The sequence below is a fragment of the Acanthopagrus latus genome, chromosome 18, assembly GCF_904848185.1.
Source record: "Acanthopagrus latus isolate v.2019 chromosome 18, fAcaLat1.1, whole genome shotgun sequence".
Taxonomy (NCBI): domain Eukaryota; kingdom Metazoa; phylum Chordata; class Actinopteri; order Spariformes; family Sparidae; genus Acanthopagrus; species Acanthopagrus latus.
Genome location: NC_051056.1, coordinates 23,293,658 through 23,312,151, shown reverse-complemented (window position 1 = coordinate 23,312,151; position 18,494 = coordinate 23,293,658). Strand labels below are relative to the sequence as shown.

General features: G+C 43.4%; 2 protein-coding genes and 1 long non-coding RNA gene across 7 annotated transcripts in view; 1 reads left to right on the top strand and 2 right to left on the bottom strand.

Annotated features, from left to right (window-relative positions):
• The window catches only part of macrod1 (mono-ADP ribosylhydrolase 1), a 133,838-nt gene extending 132,024 nt beyond the window's left edge, over nt 1-1,814 (top strand). For all 3 annotated transcript variants that reach the window (XM_037078164.1, XM_037078162.1, XM_037078163.1), the window contains one exon: nt 1,341-1,814. In XM_037078164.1, coding sequence (XP_036934059.1) covers nt 1,341-1,375 — 35 coding nt within the window. In that variant the 3' untranslated portion in view covers nt 1,376-1,814. The remainder of the gene's footprint in view (nt 1-1,340) is intronic.
• LOC119008107 lies at nt 1,536-3,923 on the bottom strand. The gene is made up of 2 exons (XR_005071326.1): nt 3,641-3,923; nt 1,536-3,023 (listed from the first exon to the last, which is right to left on the bottom strand). It is a non-coding gene; the product is annotated as an uncharacterized LOC119008107 (long non-coding RNA).
• Nucleotides 3,924-15,377: 11,454 nt separating this feature from the next.
• Nucleotides 15,378-18,494, bottom strand: part of ccdc88b (coiled-coil domain containing 88B) — a 49,126-nt gene continuing 46,009 nt past the window's right edge. For all 3 annotated transcript variants that reach the window (XM_037077551.1, XM_037077550.1, XM_037077552.1), the window contains 2 exons: nt 16,136-16,468; nt 15,378-15,708 (listed from right to left, as the gene is read on the bottom strand). In XM_037077551.1, the coding sequence (XP_036933446.1) occupies nt 15,647-15,708; nt 16,136-16,468 (395 nt within the window). In that variant the 3' untranslated portion in view covers nt 15,378-15,646. The remainder of the gene's footprint in view (nt 15,709-16,135; nt 16,469-18,494) is intronic.

The following is an 18,494-nucleotide window of genomic DNA, read 5'->3' as shown; positions in this document are numbered from 1 at the left end:
ACTGAAATTGTGAATTTTGATCATTATAAATTGCTCCAAGCGTCGTTTTCTGATCTCAACAGCATACATGCTGATACTGACTTATCTGCGATTGGCCAATATCAATATCATGATAATAATAATATAACAGTGGATCTACTGTAATGATTATTGTATGTATGTGTGAAAGGTGTCGCTTTTATAGTAACAAACCCACAGAAGCCGCCAGCTTCACAGGCAATTTAGCGTTTTTTAGCTAATTTCTTTGATGTTGTGATGTGGTTTTTGGCAAAAAAGAAAGACAGAAAGCTGAGATCGACCCACATTGAAACAGTGAACTAACAGAAGAAAGACAAAGTTAGCATAACTCAGTGGAGCGTTTATCGGCTTCGGTCTCAGGAGCTGGTGGAGACCAAAGCAGAGCAAAAACTACAACATCAATCAGTCAGTATTAGACTTAATTTGCCAGTCGAACAGAAACTAGACAAATTAATGTAAATGTTATTCAGTGTGTGTGTGTGTGTGTGTGTGTGTGTGTGTGTAATATAGACAGCTGTTTATTAAAATGTCTGCCACACTGACTTTGAGGTCATAATATATCAGTGTGCATTTACAGCTTGTTCATCTGCCTCCAGCGGAACAAACAGATCAATAAGTGCTGTTTTAAAGGCTCACTGTAGGTCCTCATGTGTAATGTAAGCTTTTATTTCATGGACAGATTGTTATTTTTTTTAATAATGAATACTGACGCATGAGAGCTAGAGGGCCTGTTTTTTCTCTTCATGCGATGAAGCTTCCACTCAACATGCTGCAGTCTCAAACTGTGACACAGCATCAGCTCTTCACTTGAAGCATGAAATCAGCACTTTCACATCTTCACACTGGGTCGCTGGACTAAAGAGGTTATTTTTCCCCAAAATGCAGGTGTGTCCCTTTAAACAGTGTGTGCTAGCTGTCGGTGTCCTCCTCCTGTAATGGATGTGCAGCAGATTTTTGTAGCAGCAGTGAGCGAGCAGTAGCGGTGCTTGGCTGGTAGATGAACCGGAACTGTCGGCCTGTGTGACAGAGCTGCTGCCGGCAGGCCTCCAACTCTCCACCATAAACCTTATGTGTCTCCAACACCTGGCACTGCCCACACTGGCTGTCTGTTTGATGTGTGTGTGTGTGTGTTTGCATATTTTGAGTGTGTCTTTAGCCATGTTGGACTGAGAGTGACTAATCCTCGCTAACAGATCCCTCCGAAGCAACCAGACGCCCCAAAAGCCAAAATGCTATTAACCGCTGCATGACCAAGCTCAAATGCTCTCTTCCCCCGTTTTAACAAGTTTCCACTTTTTTTCTTTTTTTTTTTCCCCTCGCAGCTCCCACAGAGGCCACTGTCAAGAGTAAACTCTGAGAGGGTGGATTTGTCAGATTTGGTTACTGTGGATACGTACCGCAACGCTCAACATCCAGATTCTTCCTCCTCCTCCTCCACCTTCTCCACCTCCTCCTCCGCTGCCATCGCAGATCGAGACTTTCTTCAGCTGGCAGATAACTCCTAAATGGATGATTGCTTTTTTTTTTTGAAGTGCACACTGGCTCCTCTGCAAATGTTGAGCAGTTCCTCTGTGTTTTTCCCGCTAAAGCTCGAAGTTAAGACAAGTGTCGTGATGAAGTATGTGAAATTATGTTGATGATTCTTAAGCTCAAGTTGACCTTTATTTTCTGTGATCAGCAGCTTCAAGCTGACAAGACCCTTCGAGCTCCCTGCTATTTGATTGTTGGGACTCCAGCGTGTGTGCTTGTGAGTGTGTGAGGCGACGACAAAAGCTTATTAAAATGAATCACGCAGGCTTCTGGTGTGCATGAATTGATTATTCCTCGGGATGCGATACAAGCCAGTGAGCTGCGGCGTCACGAGGGAACACTTTATATGAATATTTCCCTCTCAGGTTTCTTGCATCTGAATGTGAAGGAGACGGGCTTTTGTCTGTCTGACAGCAGTGGTGGGAAGTAACTAACTAGATTCGGCACTGAGAGTATTTCTATTACTTTACTAACCTTCAAAGGGGAATATTGTACTTTTTGCTGCATTGTTATTCATTGTCTGCTTCTAAATGATGACGATTTGTTAGATATACAACACAGCATTGTATAAAGAACTGGTATAAGTAGCATCAGTAGTTCTGGGTGTATGAGGGTTCCACTGTTATACATTACATGAGACAAAACTCTTCACTCATGTTCATCGAGAGTTTCAGCAACTCATTTCAATTATAGTTGAAACGATGGGCAGTAAAAATGAGACAGCAATATGAAATCCTGTAATTACTTAAAAACCTGCAACAAGTCACTTTGGGGGAAGAGGAAGCTAAATGATGTGTACTTCTTGTCTACAAGTTCCTACTGTGGACTTGTGAGCAAACAGTTACACCTCAAGCAGTGAAGAAGCGACATTATCGTTCATTCGGAGGCCAGTTTGCACCCACCTGACGGATCTAGGTCCAACATTCGCTCTCCTTTAGTCTCCACCAACATCCTGAGGGAAACGGCTGGCTCTTTAAAATGTTCACCGGCTCCTTTTCTGTTTGCTGTTTGGTAGCAGACTGTATAAGAACAGTCAGATCACCTGCCTGCTGTGGCTGAAAACAACACTGTGAGAGGGAACTGCAATAGTAAAGTGGCAGCCTGACACATAAAAAATGAAACTCACAAGAAAGCTTAACCTTTTTATCTATTGTTTTCACATTGTTATTTGATACAGTGATGTTATAAAGAAGAAAAAACCGATTACGGCAGTAAAATTTTGCATGCGGTCTTACTCTAACGAACATTGTAACTTCTGCCAGGAGGGGATTTATAAGGCTCCATCCAGAATCACACCGGATTCTGCTCTGACCCGGAGATGCTCAGCAACGGGAGGAGAGCTCAAAATCAAAGAGGGGAATTCATCTGCCTGCTTGTTAACCTGTCTGCAGCAGCGACCCGCTGAGATGACCTCCACTGTCGAGTGTCTGTGTGATGTTGACTGTCGGCTGGAGCTGGAGGAGAAGTGAACTTTACTTGATGAGCGTGAAGTCACAGAGGAGAAACAGAAGAGAGAGAACCGGAGTCTCTGGTGAGTGCTGAGTTCAGTGATTGACCTGAATCACAGATATACACCGATAGACACATCATTTGTGTGCTGTTGCTCGTTATCTTATGGTGAATTCACAGTAGAATAATCTTGCTGCTGGGGCGACTAAACACTCTCGCAAGTGACACTAACACACATCCAGCGATCAAACTCACTTTGCTGCTGGTGAACACACCGTTAAACAACCACCATCGCTGGCAAAAATTCAGATTCAGGCTCAAATGTTCACAGATGAGTTCATTTCTGCGGCCTTCTTCCACGCTCTCTCCCAGAAGTCAAAGCCACAGGCGTGAATAAAAGTTGTGGATTTGATATTTCTTAGTCAAGGTCTAGTGGTTTTCAGATATTTGAATGCAGAATTCTTACGAATTACATCTTTAACAATAATAATGTTTTAGTTCCACCAGATCTGCATACTTTTACTTCCAGCAGCATCATCTAACAGTTCTTTCCACTTTCAGAGCTTCACTTTTTTTTTTTTTTTTTTTTTTTTTGGACGACCACAGCACCTGTTCATTTTCAACACCAATCATCAGTCCTCACCCCTTTTATTTTTCCCTTCATCTTCTTTTTGTCTCCACGCTGTCCAAATCACATCCGCCCTGTCTGCCTGTCAGAACACACCATATGTGTATTCGTGCAGGCGCCATCATGCCTCTCCCGGCAGCCCGTTATTGCACGAGTTTTTAATTGTTTGTCGCGGGATGTAGCCGTCACGTGTCGGCGGGACGCAGGCGGTGATTTGTGTGAAGCGAATTGAGTGTTTAGCGAGCCATCGTCCCACCCCGCGACTTTCATCTGCCAACAACCATCTTTATTGATTCCAAACAATCTGGCACAGCGGCGCAGACGCACAGGAAGGAGAGGAGGGCGGAGGGATTGTTGGGACGAAAGGAAGGAGAGGGGCAGCAGGGGAAAAATAAACTACAAAGAATGTCAACAGGAAATTGGGAGAGAGACCCCCTTTTTTCAATAAAAGCTTCATCTGTCACAAAGGGGGATTGTCTTTTTCCTCTCCTGAGCTGTTTGATTCCCCTCCCTGTCTGGGCCCGCATGTTCTCCTCCTTCCTCCTCCTCCTCATCATCATCGCTCTTTCTCGCTGTTTCTCTCTACAGGATGGTGGAAAAAATAAACAGATGGAAGAGGGAGGGATAAAGAGACGGAGAGAGGAAGGATGTAGGAGTTCAAACTGAGAGAGGGGGAGGAAAAAGAAAAAAAAAAAGAAAAAGGTGACGGGATGAGAGAATGCAGAGCCGGCGGGAGGATGGAGAGATGGAGGGGGGAAAAAAGAGGGGTGGAGAGCCTGATGAACTCATCTAAAGGCGCTCTGGGTTTTTTAATAAGCAGCAGACTGTGAAGCTGCACTCCGACCAGTCACTCTGAGTAATGAGAGAGCGGGAGAGAGAGAGAGAGAGAGAGAGAGAGAGAGACAGAGGATGAGAGGATGAAAAGACAACGAGACTCATTATCCTCCGACCAATTTTCATCACTGTCCCGTCAGTAATCTCTCTCTCTCTCTCTCTCTCTCTCTCTCTCCGTCATTCTTTCTCTCCGGGACTCAAACAGTCCACGGCTCTGTTTGAGATGACGGATGAAGACCAATTATGCTAACTGTTTCGTTAACTTGAAGGCTGATTCCCCGCCATCTTCCAGAACATACACCGATAATCCTGTTGGCCCTGGAAACGACTCGCTGCTTGCGGCCCTTCCAACACACCTATGAGTGTGTCTGTGTGAAGCCTCAACGCCTTTCGATTGGTTAAAGACTCGCGCGTGTCGAAGAGTGTGCGCACAGAAAAATGTTCGCTGCCTGTTTGGTTGACAGTATCCGACGGCGGCGAACTCTCAGGTGTCTGATGAAGAATTATTTCGGGCTCGTGACTGCCGCTGCTGACTTTGTTCCTTGCAGTCTTACGGGTTACTGCCTCGTCAACGTTTTCTCGGCACTTGAACGCGTTTGTTGTTGCTGCTCTGCTCGAGTTCCTTCCAGCGGGGGCGGCGCCGAGTGAACTTCAAATAGTTGGTCTGTCTTTGTGTTTATTGCTTTTGCATCCTGTCATTTTTAATCCGAGCGGCTCCCAAACTGTATTCCTCTGCAGGTTTCAAACCGTTTCTAGTTTGGCTCGAAAAAAATTCTCTCTGGTGTTTGGAACGAGGGGAAGTCGGCTGCTTTTGCAATTTTGCTGAATGACTCTTTTTATTGCAACAAGCTCTCCGTGTGGTTTTTCGTCATGCTGGGGTCTCAGCTGTTCGTTGTGTTGCAGGCCGAGGCAGTGCAGTTAATTGCTGGTCGTGTGTGTGTGTGTGTGTGTGTGTGTGTGTGTGTGTGTGTGTGTGTGTGTGTGCGCCGGTTTTTCTTTTTTATGCAGGTTTTGTCACATACAGTAACGCTGCACATAGATGTCAAACCAGCTCTGAGTGTGCTTGGCTGACGTCTAAGTATATCTAAAATGGTTATAGTGCTTTTGAAAACAAAAACACTGTATTTCCACTATACATATAAGAGAAACCTCCATTACACAAATATAAAAACACTTTATATATAAACAGCTGTCAGCAGTCCTCCTCCGGTCCGTCAGTGCTTTGTGTGGCTGCCTGTTGACATTTCTCTGGCCTGCAAGCGTCTGAATCTGCCGTTGTGGGATGTTATCTCCCTGAAGGGCCTCGCAGACCTGCAGGCCCGCTGGCAGGCGGCGGGTTACAGCTCCCAACATTAAGATTCAGTTCATCACACATTCAAGGTGGGTACCATTCACAGCTAAAGGCTAGGCTTTTATAAAAGTGACAAGATGAGGTATTATTCCAGCTGCAACAACAACAGCGCAGTTAATCACAATCACTTAACCACTCTTAAATACAATCATAAACACGTCTACAAAGGTGGGTTGACTCAGACATAATGACAGTTAGCTTGGGATGTTTTTCCAATATTATCTCAATAGTGGAGCTTTTTTATTTGAATTCAAAGGAAATAAAAAAAAAATCATCACAGCATAAACACACAAAATGCTTTTCAGGATGAAAGAGTGGCCACAATTTAAAACTATTAAGAAATATGATGAACAGCATCCTGGGAAATATATGACGAATGGCTGCTGTAAACTTTGCTCTGCGAGGCAGCTGGATTCACAAGAAGGCGTGATCACTGTTGGTGACTGTTGGTTTGAAAACAAAAACGTCAGCTCCTCGAGATGTTGGAGTAGCTGCTGGAGCGTCAGTTACATCATGACAGTTTATTTCATTTAACGAAGAGCAAAGAACGGCTTTTCTTGATGTTGTAGATGTTTTCGCTCTTCCCTCGACTGGCTTCGGTAACGATTCAATTTGCCTGCTGGTTCTCCTGCTCCTGATCTGATTGGTTGAATCTAACCCGTGATAGAAGCTGATGCTGCTGAGCGTAGTTTGAAAGTGCCCGGCCCTTTTCCAAACACATCAGGTAAGTGTAAACTGCCATTCAAACTGATGCGATCCAGGTGTGTTTGCAATCATGAATTAGAAGTAAAGGTTGTTCTCAAGGAAGCGTTGTTGCTGTCATGTCTGCTGCTGTTCAAACTTCCTGTAAGCTGAGGTTCAAAAATTCATCCAAGGTTCATTTTTGAACTTGGAAATAGAAATAGAAGTTGTTAAAACATCCACATCAATACACATTCATTGTTATTTCAATATAATACTGAACAGTTCACAAGCAAGTGAGACACATCACTGTCTGCAGGTATTTGAACAGTGACTCATCTTTTGTGATGCTGGCTTTGTGCTCCAGTGCATTAGATCTGAAAGGAAAATATAATTTCAGTCCTGACTTTCAACTTTGAAACTTTGCGGATTCCCAGCTTTGATTTAAACATGTCATCCAGTGATTTTTGCTCAGACCGTACTCCTGCTTTTCTCCTCCTGCTTTGAAACGAGCTGAAATTAACGTTGCATCCACCGCAAAGTGAATATTTCTAAGTCAATTTTTCCCGACTTCCAATCTAAAACGAGTCCTGGTGCGTTCGCTTGGGAAAACATGGACGCCAGCATCGAAAAGGATTTACCGTACTGTATGTATGGCAAGTCTGTGAACTTCACAAGCGGCTCCAGCAGCTGATTTAAAAGATTAGGGCACTTAAGAAGCGACAGGAGGAGTGGGCTCACAGCGCGAGCTCACAGAGACTTCTATCAAGCATTAAATCAACGGAGTGGAAGTGAAAACGGCAACCACAGGGTTGTTGTTCCAGCACGATACACAAAGTAAAAAGTGGTAAAAGGATGAAAATAATTACGCTGGCCCCCACACTGCTGCGATGTCAAGTGTGTTTATGTTGGTGAAGTCCGGCTGCGTGGAGCTTGTCCGGAATTTCTGACCTGGAATTCCGGGTTGGATGACCGTTCCATGTTCCCTGTGGGAGGTTTTCCAGGATTAGCCATTTAGCGGTCCGATGCAGCTTAGTGCACTCTGGATGTTGTAGATTTTTGTGTATACCTCCATCACTTTCCTCTGTTTCTATAAAATATCTGTCATCTACCTTATGGACAACCCAGTTTAATGCAAGGACCAACTTTCCGGCGGTGAATTAATTCTGCAAGAGGTTTTTACGCCCATGCTGAGTAAACAACGTAGGAGCTGTAAACCAGTAAATCATGTAGCACTGTCCAAAAACATGGGTGAATGAGAGCTTTTAGAGAAGTCTTGCCTCTTCTGTACAAGTGCATTTATTGCTCAGCTCATGTGTGTGAAGGTCTTATAAGTTAAGTTGTGTTAGATGGATTTTTAAATGTGCAATGAAAAATGTATGATACAGGTCGATACAGATCGATTCCCACATTGTTCAATCAGTGTGGACGTGAACATCCTCAGCCTCTGTTTCACATCAAACACTGACTTCACGATCCAAACACTGACAGATTGCACTGTACATCACAGAAACTACAGCAGATCTGCAGACAGAGTTATGCTGCACGACCATAGTTATAGAAACCACCACTGGCAAGTTACATTAAAATGTCAACACACCGTATAGCTGTTCCTCCGGAGTTGAAAGATAAATGTCAAATCTCTGATGTTTGTAGCCATATTCGAACACAACAGCATCTCTGAGCAGCTTTATCTGTGTCACCCCCCCGGTTTAAAATACAGGCTCGTAGAAATGTCCCAGAAAGGTCTAGAAATCATGTTGTGTGAACAGGAGACATGCTAACAGAGTACACACCTCCCTCATTGTGCTGATGTCGAACAAATTATACAGAAGTTAAATTAGCCCTGATGTTGCTGCAGTCAGACCTCTTGGAACCAATTCAGGGAGCCCTGCGGAGCTCTGGACCCTGGTTGTGGGAGAGTGTATGTACGGCATTCAAATGTCCCTGTGTGTGTGTGTGCAATCAGTATTTGTGAAATGTTTCAGGCCTTTCAAGGTATTTTTCCTAGTAGCAAAATTGTGAGTGGGCAGGGAAAGATGGGAGGATAAACATCGGCCGGCACTCAGGGAGGATGAGGATATGGCAGTTAGGTGAGATGGGTGATGTGTATGGATGAGGCCATGATGGAGAGAGCGAGAGAAGAGGGAGGAGGGCGATGTTTACGGGTGGGGGTGGGGGTTGGGGGGGGAGAGCGAGGCCAGTAAACTGCTTGTGAAATGAAAATGGCTCTTTAGCAGAATCCAGGACACTTGGGCGCTGCGCTGGATCAATGTCTCTGATTTACTGTCTGAAAGCCTGTCAGAGGGAAAGAGAGGCAGAGAGAGGGAGGCCGGAGGAGGTGGGGAGGAGGGGAGGAGAGTAGGGAGGCCGGACGTAGAGAGAAGTTAGAGCTTAGAGGGAGAAGAGTCCTTTAATGGAAGGAGAAAGGGAAGAGACAAGGAGAGGTAAGGATGGAGAGGGAAATTGTCCGTCAGAGTGACACTGCGAGCGGGCAGAATCAGAGGGATTGCTCCTCAAGTCCTCGCGGGCCGAGATACAAAATCAATCTGTCAAGGCGATGGGGAAGGGCAATCTTGTTTTGTGCAGGGAATTGGTGCGGCCATTTGGGGTAAAATCGATAGGGGGGGGACACATGGCGCTTCTTAAATCCTTAGTATCCCACAGAGGCCAGCCGTATCGACTAACAGGGGAGTTTACGTAGGAGGTACACAAATCTTTAACCTGGCTGGAAGGAATCTGTATTCTATCGGTGGACGCAGCGTCGGCGGAGTCAGGTGAAGGTGGTGATTTCTGCTGTGCACTCAGGAAATTAATGTAAATGACGAGGAGACGACTTTGAGGTAGAACAAACTGCCTTATTGATTCAAATCTAACTATCTACCTACCTACCTGAAAATGTCTCGTACCAGCAACAAACTTTTGTCATTGTTCTAGTCACCTCTGCTACACGTCACGTAATCCTTTGGGGCAACTACGACTGTCAGAGTTAGGACCACTAAAAGTGCTCGTTTGGCCACCGTGACAACAAAACGTGAGTCTTCTACGAGGACAAATCTTGATCTGAAATCTCGCGTAATATCCCAGTGAGAAAATACCAGGAATCTGTCTCTGTTGCTTATGCAAGCTTGCTCATGAGGGAAATGCTAACATATATTCAGCAGATGGTTTTTTTCTGTTAGAAATCTTGCTATCATTTGCTTACCAGAACTAAACCAGACATGATAACTATAACTAACAGATAACTTATGTCATGTCCATGTAACTGAAGTCATACAAATAAAGATGTTGTACAATTAAGAATGTGATTTTCTTGTTCTGGTTGAAACAAAGGGGACCCGAAGGCAGACACACAGACAGGCAGGTAACTAAACACAAAGCCAAGTCCAAGTGTAATAAATCCCAAAATGAGGCAACAAAAGGCAGAAAACCGAGAAAAACAAAAGCATAACAAAGTACAAACCAGAAAACCAAAAGCCTGAAACACACGACAGGGAGCTCTGACAGGGAGACACAGGGACACAAGGGCAACACCGAACAGGAACAACAACAGGAGACGCATGACAAACAGAAGAGACTGACAAAGAGAGAGACGGGAGTCAGTGATCAACTGATACAACACAGGTGAGGAGCGGAAAGGACGGGAAAGTAAACTAAGGGAGGAAGTACAAACTGAGACATGATACAACGTCAACCTAACCAGACTGCGAGTGTATTCACCACAGTCAATGAACATTATGCTTTTATTTTTTCCATCACAATCCGCAATAAAATCTTAAATCCTTTCATCCTTATACTTCTATACTCCTGTATGGCTGAGGACGACGGGAATGTCATTATTTAGTCATGTGTTTGGTCATAAACAAAACAATATGAACACGACGTGATGATGGATGAAACTAGATGAAAAATCAAGGTATCAGTTCCGTCTGAAAAGGACCCGAATTTTTAATGGCACTCAGTCCGACAGCTGTTGAGACATTTTCACTTAAAACCACAAATGTCAACCTGCTGGTGGCTACAGAGCGATGAGAGCGCTCGAGTAGAAGTCAGAGGATCATCAAAGACATTTGAATAATTAATCAAAGTCTATCTATCTATCTATCTATCTATCTATCTATCTATCTATCTATCTATCTATCTATCTATCTATCTATCTATCTACAAACTACTACAACAACTACTACTACTACTACAAACTTTACTAACAAACTGAATCAGACTGCATGAGTGTGTGTGTGAAGAGAGAGGTGTGTTCCTGTGTGTCTGAGTGGGTGAGACACACACACACACACACACACACACACACACACACACACACTCACATGCACACAGGTGGAGCTCGGGGCTCAGGACGACAGGCCGGACGTCTCGACAAGAGTGTTTTCCCGCACCCTCGAGACATGAGGAGTCTGGGAGGGGAGGCGGTGGGGGAGGTTATTTTATTTTTATTTTGAGTGTTTAATGTATTAAAAGGGGCCGGGGTAATGAATTATAATCTTTAATGCAGAAACCGATCGATACCACCAAGAGAATAAATCAGCTTTTACTGAGAGCGTCAAAGCCCCTTAATACACTAGGAGAGAGAAAGGGAGTGCATGAGGGAGGAGGAGGAGGAGGGAGGAGGAGGGACGATCCCAAGCGAAGCAGTGAGAGAGAGAGGGAGAGGAGGGAGGAGGAGGAGGATGATGAAATAGAAGAGAGGGGGGGTGAAGAGGAAGGGACGGAGGGACGGACGGAGGCAGAGGGAGGGAAGTTATAGATGAACAGACTCACCTTTGGGCTAACCTCATTGAGTAAAAGCCCACTGAAAGCACCGAGATTTTGACAGTTTTGTGAGGAGGCGAGGTTGCCGGGGTCAGCCGGTGTGTGTGCGCACACACTCTACTCACTTGTTTTTTTTTTTTTTTCTCCTCCACCTAGTTGTATTGTGTTCCCTCTCAATGATCCCCACCCCGACTGTTGCCTGGAGCAAAATATAATTAATTGAATTACACCACCACTCCTCGATCAAAGATCACCTCGCCGCTCTCTTGTCTCGGTGGCTGCCCAACCGGGAGGCCTCTGCTGAGAGGAAAGAGCGCAAACAACAATCCATGAATTACAACTTTTTATTAACCGAAAGTGAAGTTTCTGCGGCGTGCTCTGATTCTAAATCAGCCGGACTGCGGAAACAGAAAACCCCAGCTTGATTTGGATTCCAGTTGCTAGTTGCACAGATTCATCACGGAGGCAGGTGGCAGAACTAAACAGAAATCTAATGCACCTATAAGTATTTAGGATGCCCAGCCTGTTCAGTTAGTGGACTAAGTGGTTTAGGCAAGGGTTTCTCTGTTGCCGGAGACTCTTTAGTGAGACAGAGTCATTAAAATTTGATAGCTCGGGCACCGAATGGAAGTAAATGGTTCAGAGGGGGTTGATGAGGGAAGATATACACGGGCAGCAGAAGTGGAGACAGTTAGTTAGAAAAAACAAAGACAGATCTTCACTGAGAAAAAAGGAGGAAATGGAAAGTCTTCACAAGAGGAGGAGGGCCAAAAAACACTGCCAAGACGGGCTGAAAAAGTGATGTTCGCTGATACTGTTACACCCCTCAGGTGCTCAATAATTAAGCAGCTGAGCGGACTCTTGAGATCCAACTGTGATGTCAACCAGGGCAACCATCCATCATTCATCGCTTTAGGAATCGGGAGAGGAGATGGCATTTAATCACTCATTTTGTGCCAGGACGCTCCTCTCTCACTTTTCTCTTTTCTGCAAGGTTTTCTTTTTCTCACTGATTTTTTTTTTAAGTTGTCTAAAAGAAAAAAAGATACTTGTTTATTTCACTGAGAGATCCTTGAATTAACAAGGGTCGACCTGTTTGTTTTTTTTATCAATCCTATTCAGGTGGCCAGGATTTCTTGATAACACCTGGAGGTTTACAACAAAAAAAAGCACCTGAATGTTCCTGCTGTGCACGTAACCACAAAGCTCCTCTGTTGAGGATTTAAAAGCCTTCGCTGTTTTGTCTGTGGGTGCTGTCTGTCTGTGTGCCTGAGGGCGTGTGATTGTTGCATTGCACTCATAATAAGCCTCTGAGTGACTGGCAGAACCAATATCTTGCTATCGCTTTGCCCCGCGCTCGCTCAGGCGGCTCGGTGTGCAGCCCCCGTCATGCATCTCAATTCCACAAACACAATGTTCGCGGCCGAGAAGAGGGGCCTGCTTTTTTGATTAATGTCACCATGACAACTACATAATTCATGAATTGTATTAGCGATCCATTTGTCATTTGCAAATCATAATTCAGGATGGGTGTTAGAGCTACGGCCTGCCATTATCCTCAGCGTTGTCTCCTGCACACACACACACACACACACACACACACACACACACACACACACAAAAACAAACCCCTACCGGAAATGCTGACATATCCTTGTCCTAATCTGGGAGGCAGAGGCTCTTTGGAAGCTGCCTGTCTTATAAGTAAGTGGGCTCCTTTAGCTTCATGATGAACTCTCAGGTCTGCTCATTTGGAAAGCTGCATGCTAATTCACCTCTCTGTCCGTCTGTCCGTCTGTCTGTCTGTCTGTCTGTCTGTCTGTCCGTCAGTCAGTCAGCAGAGGCCTGACCGGCTCTACACTGACACCACTTGGTGCAACAGTGAAAGGAGGAGTTTCTCATTAAAGCACCAGTGCAGATCATCCACCATTAGATCAATGCCTGAATTTACACAGGAACCCTGAACCCAAACGGGGTTGTTTTCAGCCATATGCGAGCCAGATGGCGAGGTTTCTCCGCGTTCATCCTGCTGTGCACAGATCAGATCTGGGGTTTACACGGAGATTTATCATTAGATTTACGTATTTGTTTTGCTTCCTGCAGAAATCCGACCCTGAAAGTCGAGATTCAAACAGACGACTTAATAACTTCTCCTCGTTCTTTCAGCTACTTTGATGCTAATCTTCGACACGTTCTTGTGGATTCTTTTTTTTTTTTTTTTGTCCTTTTAGTTCACCTTGTTTCACCGCTAATATTCAAGATTTTATGAGAACCTGATACCTGGCACCCTCTCCTCGTTTTTACCTTGAAGCATGTCTTACAAAATATGTGATCAGCTCTTAAAAGTGATACTCTTCTGACTTTGAGTGAGCCAACATTAAGAGGAGGTGATCAGACGGAACAGCAGGAGTAGGGAATATTTTTAGTTAATCCTGTAAAGGTTTATGGAAGATGAGATGAAGCACTTCTAGTGCTGAAATTTAATGCTTGAGTAAAATTAGCATATGAGGGCTTTTACCTCTACCTGTTCTGCCTCACTTGGGTTTTTCTTCCACCACTGAACTATATATATGTTACAGTATACAGGCCTATATGACGTTCATAATGAAATGTACTTTCATATTCCTGATGTCTTTCTGAGGCATCTGTAATTGAGTGATTCCAATTACAGACGCCTCCAGAGCTGCTGTGAGCTCCCGGCTGAGGGTTTACAGTGCAGGCTATGTAGAGAGTGGGAGGCCTGAAACGGACTGAATGTAGCAAGAGAAGAAGTCAAAAATACATCAGAGAAAAATCATCTCAGCTAATAAACAGATGTCATTTAAAATGAAAAAATAAAGCTTCATATTTTATTTTGACAGACTACTTCCTGGTGGCATTACCTAGCTGGCTTGTTGGCAAAAATATGTAATTAATGTCAGAGAGTTAATACTGTGACGCTAATCTCAGATATTTGAGTGATTAAAGGGGCTACATGTAATAATTCCAACATTGAAAACATTTTTTTTTTTTTAAATGATCAACAGAATGTGAATAAATAGCAGTTTTGACATTATGACGTCTCTGTATTGTGTTCCAGCGATAACTTCTGAAGTTAGCATGCTAACCAGCTAGCCCGGCCCATCCCAGGCTAAAGCTCCTATGCTACTGGTGTCCCGTAGCTCACTGCTAGCACGGCTAACGCTACTGTTGGCAGCAGTTACCGTGACGATATGCTGCCACCCGTTTGTTTTGACAGGTTGCCAATGTCAATGTACAGTGCACCTTTAACATTATGTGAGGTGGCTGCTGTAGTTTTATGACTAAAACTAGTTAACTTGCTAACTAACTAACTGACTTACTTCAGTTAGTTTTCATAGTGTCCTAACTGTGTAATTACAATCCCATAATCTTACAGTGTGAAAGAAGAGTCTTGAAAATGGTGGATAAATACTTTTGAGCATCTCAATGCCGCAAAAAGGCGTGTTTCACTATCATAATTTGATCCATTTGGTCCCAGAATATTGGAAGGCATTGAAGAGCCACATGATTGAATCATTTGATCGCCATCCGAGTTAGCCGGGCGCTAAACTGGAAGTTAGCCGGACGCTAAACTGGAAGTTAGCCGGCTCAGTTGCCGGAAGTCTCTGGTGCCAAACTGCTCACGTCAAAGTCTGTGGATTTCCCCAGAGAAACCAGGACATGATCTCTGGAGAGAGATTTTGCTGTTGAGTTTTTAAAAATGTTTTCTTTGTGCCATCTCATTCCTCATATTCAAGAGAAGGCAGACATCTCTACAGCAGATATCTCCAAAACTCATCAACTCACAAGAAAATAACAACGTAACAACACAAAAATATGTATTTTTGAGTTTGGGGTAATTGGCCCTTTAAAAATTAGGTCATGATTGCGAGTATAGTTAAAAAAAAAACAACTTTGACCTTAGGTATGAAATGTGAAATGGAAAGACAAAATTTAGCTCCCTGTATTTATGCAAATGTTTTGCAGGGTAGAGTCGTCTTGATCAATATTTAAAAAGAAAAAGGAGGAAATAAGTTCAAAAATAAAATGAGTTCATGACAGATAAATATAGTACATTTAAACAAGTTTTGACAATGTAACTCCACAACTGATATGTGATAAGGGAATAAATAACATTTTTAATGAGCGATGTTTTAACCCACTTTTGAGTTGTCAAATATTTTTTTACTATATTTTGTCAGTTTTGGGGCTCCACACCAGAGACACAGCTCATTCCTTTTACAAGGCACCAACAGTGGAAATGATCATTGACAGAAGGATTTATTCAAACATGTATTCAAAAATACTGGAGGGATCTCATATTTTAAAAAAAAAACCAAACAGTTTGCAACAACAGGAGCAGAAAGTAAAAAACATTGGTATTTTAATTAAGGGTCAGCTGTAGTTCTTTCCCAGGCTGCTGCAGCGTCGTCACTGGAGTGTTGATTGTCTGGAAAGCAGAGAAGATCACAGTCTAATACGCTTTATTAAACGGAGTATCATTAGCAGCTGCATTGTGAGTGACTGTAGATGTTACGACCACTCTCTCTGAGCACATTTTTACTTCGCAGTCCTATTTCTATTCAGCCTGACATTTAACTTGTTACCTCAGAGACCTTTCACAGCGCTGTGCACATACCACGCTCGCGACTAGAAACACTCCATCAGAACAAGTCATTTGATGCTTTTTTCAAATTCTTTTTAAAAAAATATCACCATAATTATACTTGTTGTGCAGTTCTTCTTTTTCTTTCAAGACAAATCTGATTTGATGACTTGATGGTGCGGACACTGTCTGAAAGTGCACACACACACACACACACACACACACACACACACACACACACGTCTTCCTCATCCCTCTTTCTCCTCCTCACCTCTGCCTTCATCCTCCTCGACACTCTCCTGACTGCTCATTGGTGCGTCTGCCGCCTGGGGTGCGCTCGCTTCGCCTCGCTCTCCCTCCCAGAGGACGGTGGAGCTGTTCTGGCTGGAGCGCAGCCGCAGGCGGGGCGGTGTCTTGTGGTCACCGGGACTGAATGATTGCGAAACCCCGGAGCCCCCTCTGGACAACCCTAGTCCCCACCCGTGACGTGATCCCAGCTTGCGACGGCCTCCTGAGCCGGAGCGACCGACTGGAGTCCCGGGAACCGAGATGTCCGGCTCTGCTTTTCTTATGGGAGAGGGAGAGACTGGAGCACTGCGGGGGTCTGAAACAGAACGAATTCAAGGTTATTACTTACATATATAACATATTTTCACAGTGGTGGTTGTAACGTTAACATTTTGACAGTGCACCAGATAGTCATACTTGAGTAAAACTGAAGATATTGTGTTCAAATATTGGTAAAGAGAGAACTGAATACACTTACATTACTGAAATATTATCAATATTTTATCAATAACAAGTAAAACTACTTGTATTAAAATAATACTTCAGTAAAAGAACAAAGTATTCTTCTCAAATGTTACTCAGCATGCCAGGTACTTTTTAACAGTGGATGTCAAATGTGTCGTCAATAGCAGGCGTTCAATCGAAGAGGTTTCTGTTTCTGCAAATCTTCAGTCTGAATTACTTGCACCTCCGTCTGGTGGAAGAACGAGTGCCCTAAATTTACTCAATTACAGTACTTTGAGTTGTAGTAATAGAATAGTAAATAGTACTCCAGTAAAGGACTCAAAGTATCTGACATAAAATGTACTCAAGGATCAGAAGTACAAGTAAATTAGACATATATTCACATGTATGTTTATACTGTGTACTGTAAGAGACCAAATATCGCCATTATTCACAATTTTTTTGATTATCTAAATCAACTGCCATTAAAATAATTCAACAATGTGCTTCTTCGGCTCTGATGCAGCATGTGTCTGCAAAGTAACTTAAGTCATCAAATGAGCGTGGAGTAAAAGTAAAAATATTTGCCTCCAAAATGTAGCGGAAGTGCAAATATAAAGCAACAGAACCTTAAATGTGTTCTTAAGTGCAGCACTTGAGTACATGTACTCAGTTACCATGACGGATCATTTGGTCATCCATTATGAAATGTGACTGTGCAAGCGTGATGATTTGGGTTTGCTTTACAGCAGAAAGCAGGCAAGTGCTGCTCAAGAGTGTAAATGCAGTTTGGGGGACTCTGACGACGGCAGGTGCAGAAATAAATTCAGTAAATGTGACGAGCAACACATTAAATCCCCCCAAAATTTGCTCCTGATGTCCAGGCAGCTCTGCCAGCCGTCAGCCTGAATTAGCGAATGTGTGAATGAGAAGCACTGTGGAGCACTTTGTTCTGCTGACGGAGGAAAACACTGCAGAGAAAAGTGCTTAACCCCTTATTTTATACCCTCTATGTGGCAGTTATGAGCAGTATGTGAAGAATTAAATGTGAATGCATTTTAACATCGTTAACCACATTTGTTGAATATTTATCGAAGCATTCGTAACCTGTAATTCCTCGACGGCCCATAACTTGTGTACAATGTGTAAAATAAACAGTTTTAGATGTCGCAGCCTCTTTACATAATTCGATTTAATTTAAATTCACCTCATGGCATTTAAGATAAATATTATCTACTGCGCGCCTGGGTGACCGATGCACAGCAGAATGAAGAAATGCTGCGAGTAAAATAATTGCAAAGGCGACATTTGAGACATTAAACTCACAAAACGAAACAACAACTTTATAATCGAGCGACAGGCCGAGCGAGTTTAACGCCTCGCCTGCTTTTTCAAATAAATTCAGCGCCGGCAGAATCTTTGTGTTTTTGGCATCTGAAGTGAAAATTATAATCATGATACTGAAAAATCTTACTGCTGTCTAAAATTAGTTATTAGTGTCATTTAAACTGTATTTAAAATGCATGAATAATGTGATAAACAGCAGAGGTACTTAACTAAAGAGCTTAACACAGATAGAAGCTATCGTTTCCTTTCTAACACTTGATCATATCACACTGAAATAACTTGACGCAAATTATTCATAAATTCCGAATCATTTTAATAAGATAAAGAGCCGCTGTGTCACAGTCTGTGTTCGGCGACTGCAGACTGAAAAAACTGATCTGAGACCAGCTGTTAAAGTCAGGTTAACCTGTCATAAAGCAGGTGAGTCTGAGGTTAAACGCAGGTGTTGTCGGAAAATGTCACTGCAAACACAGAGGTGAGGAGAGAGGGGGAGTCTCAAACAATCTCTCGCTGACAAGACACAGAAAGCAATCAAAGCAGGATTCAGATTA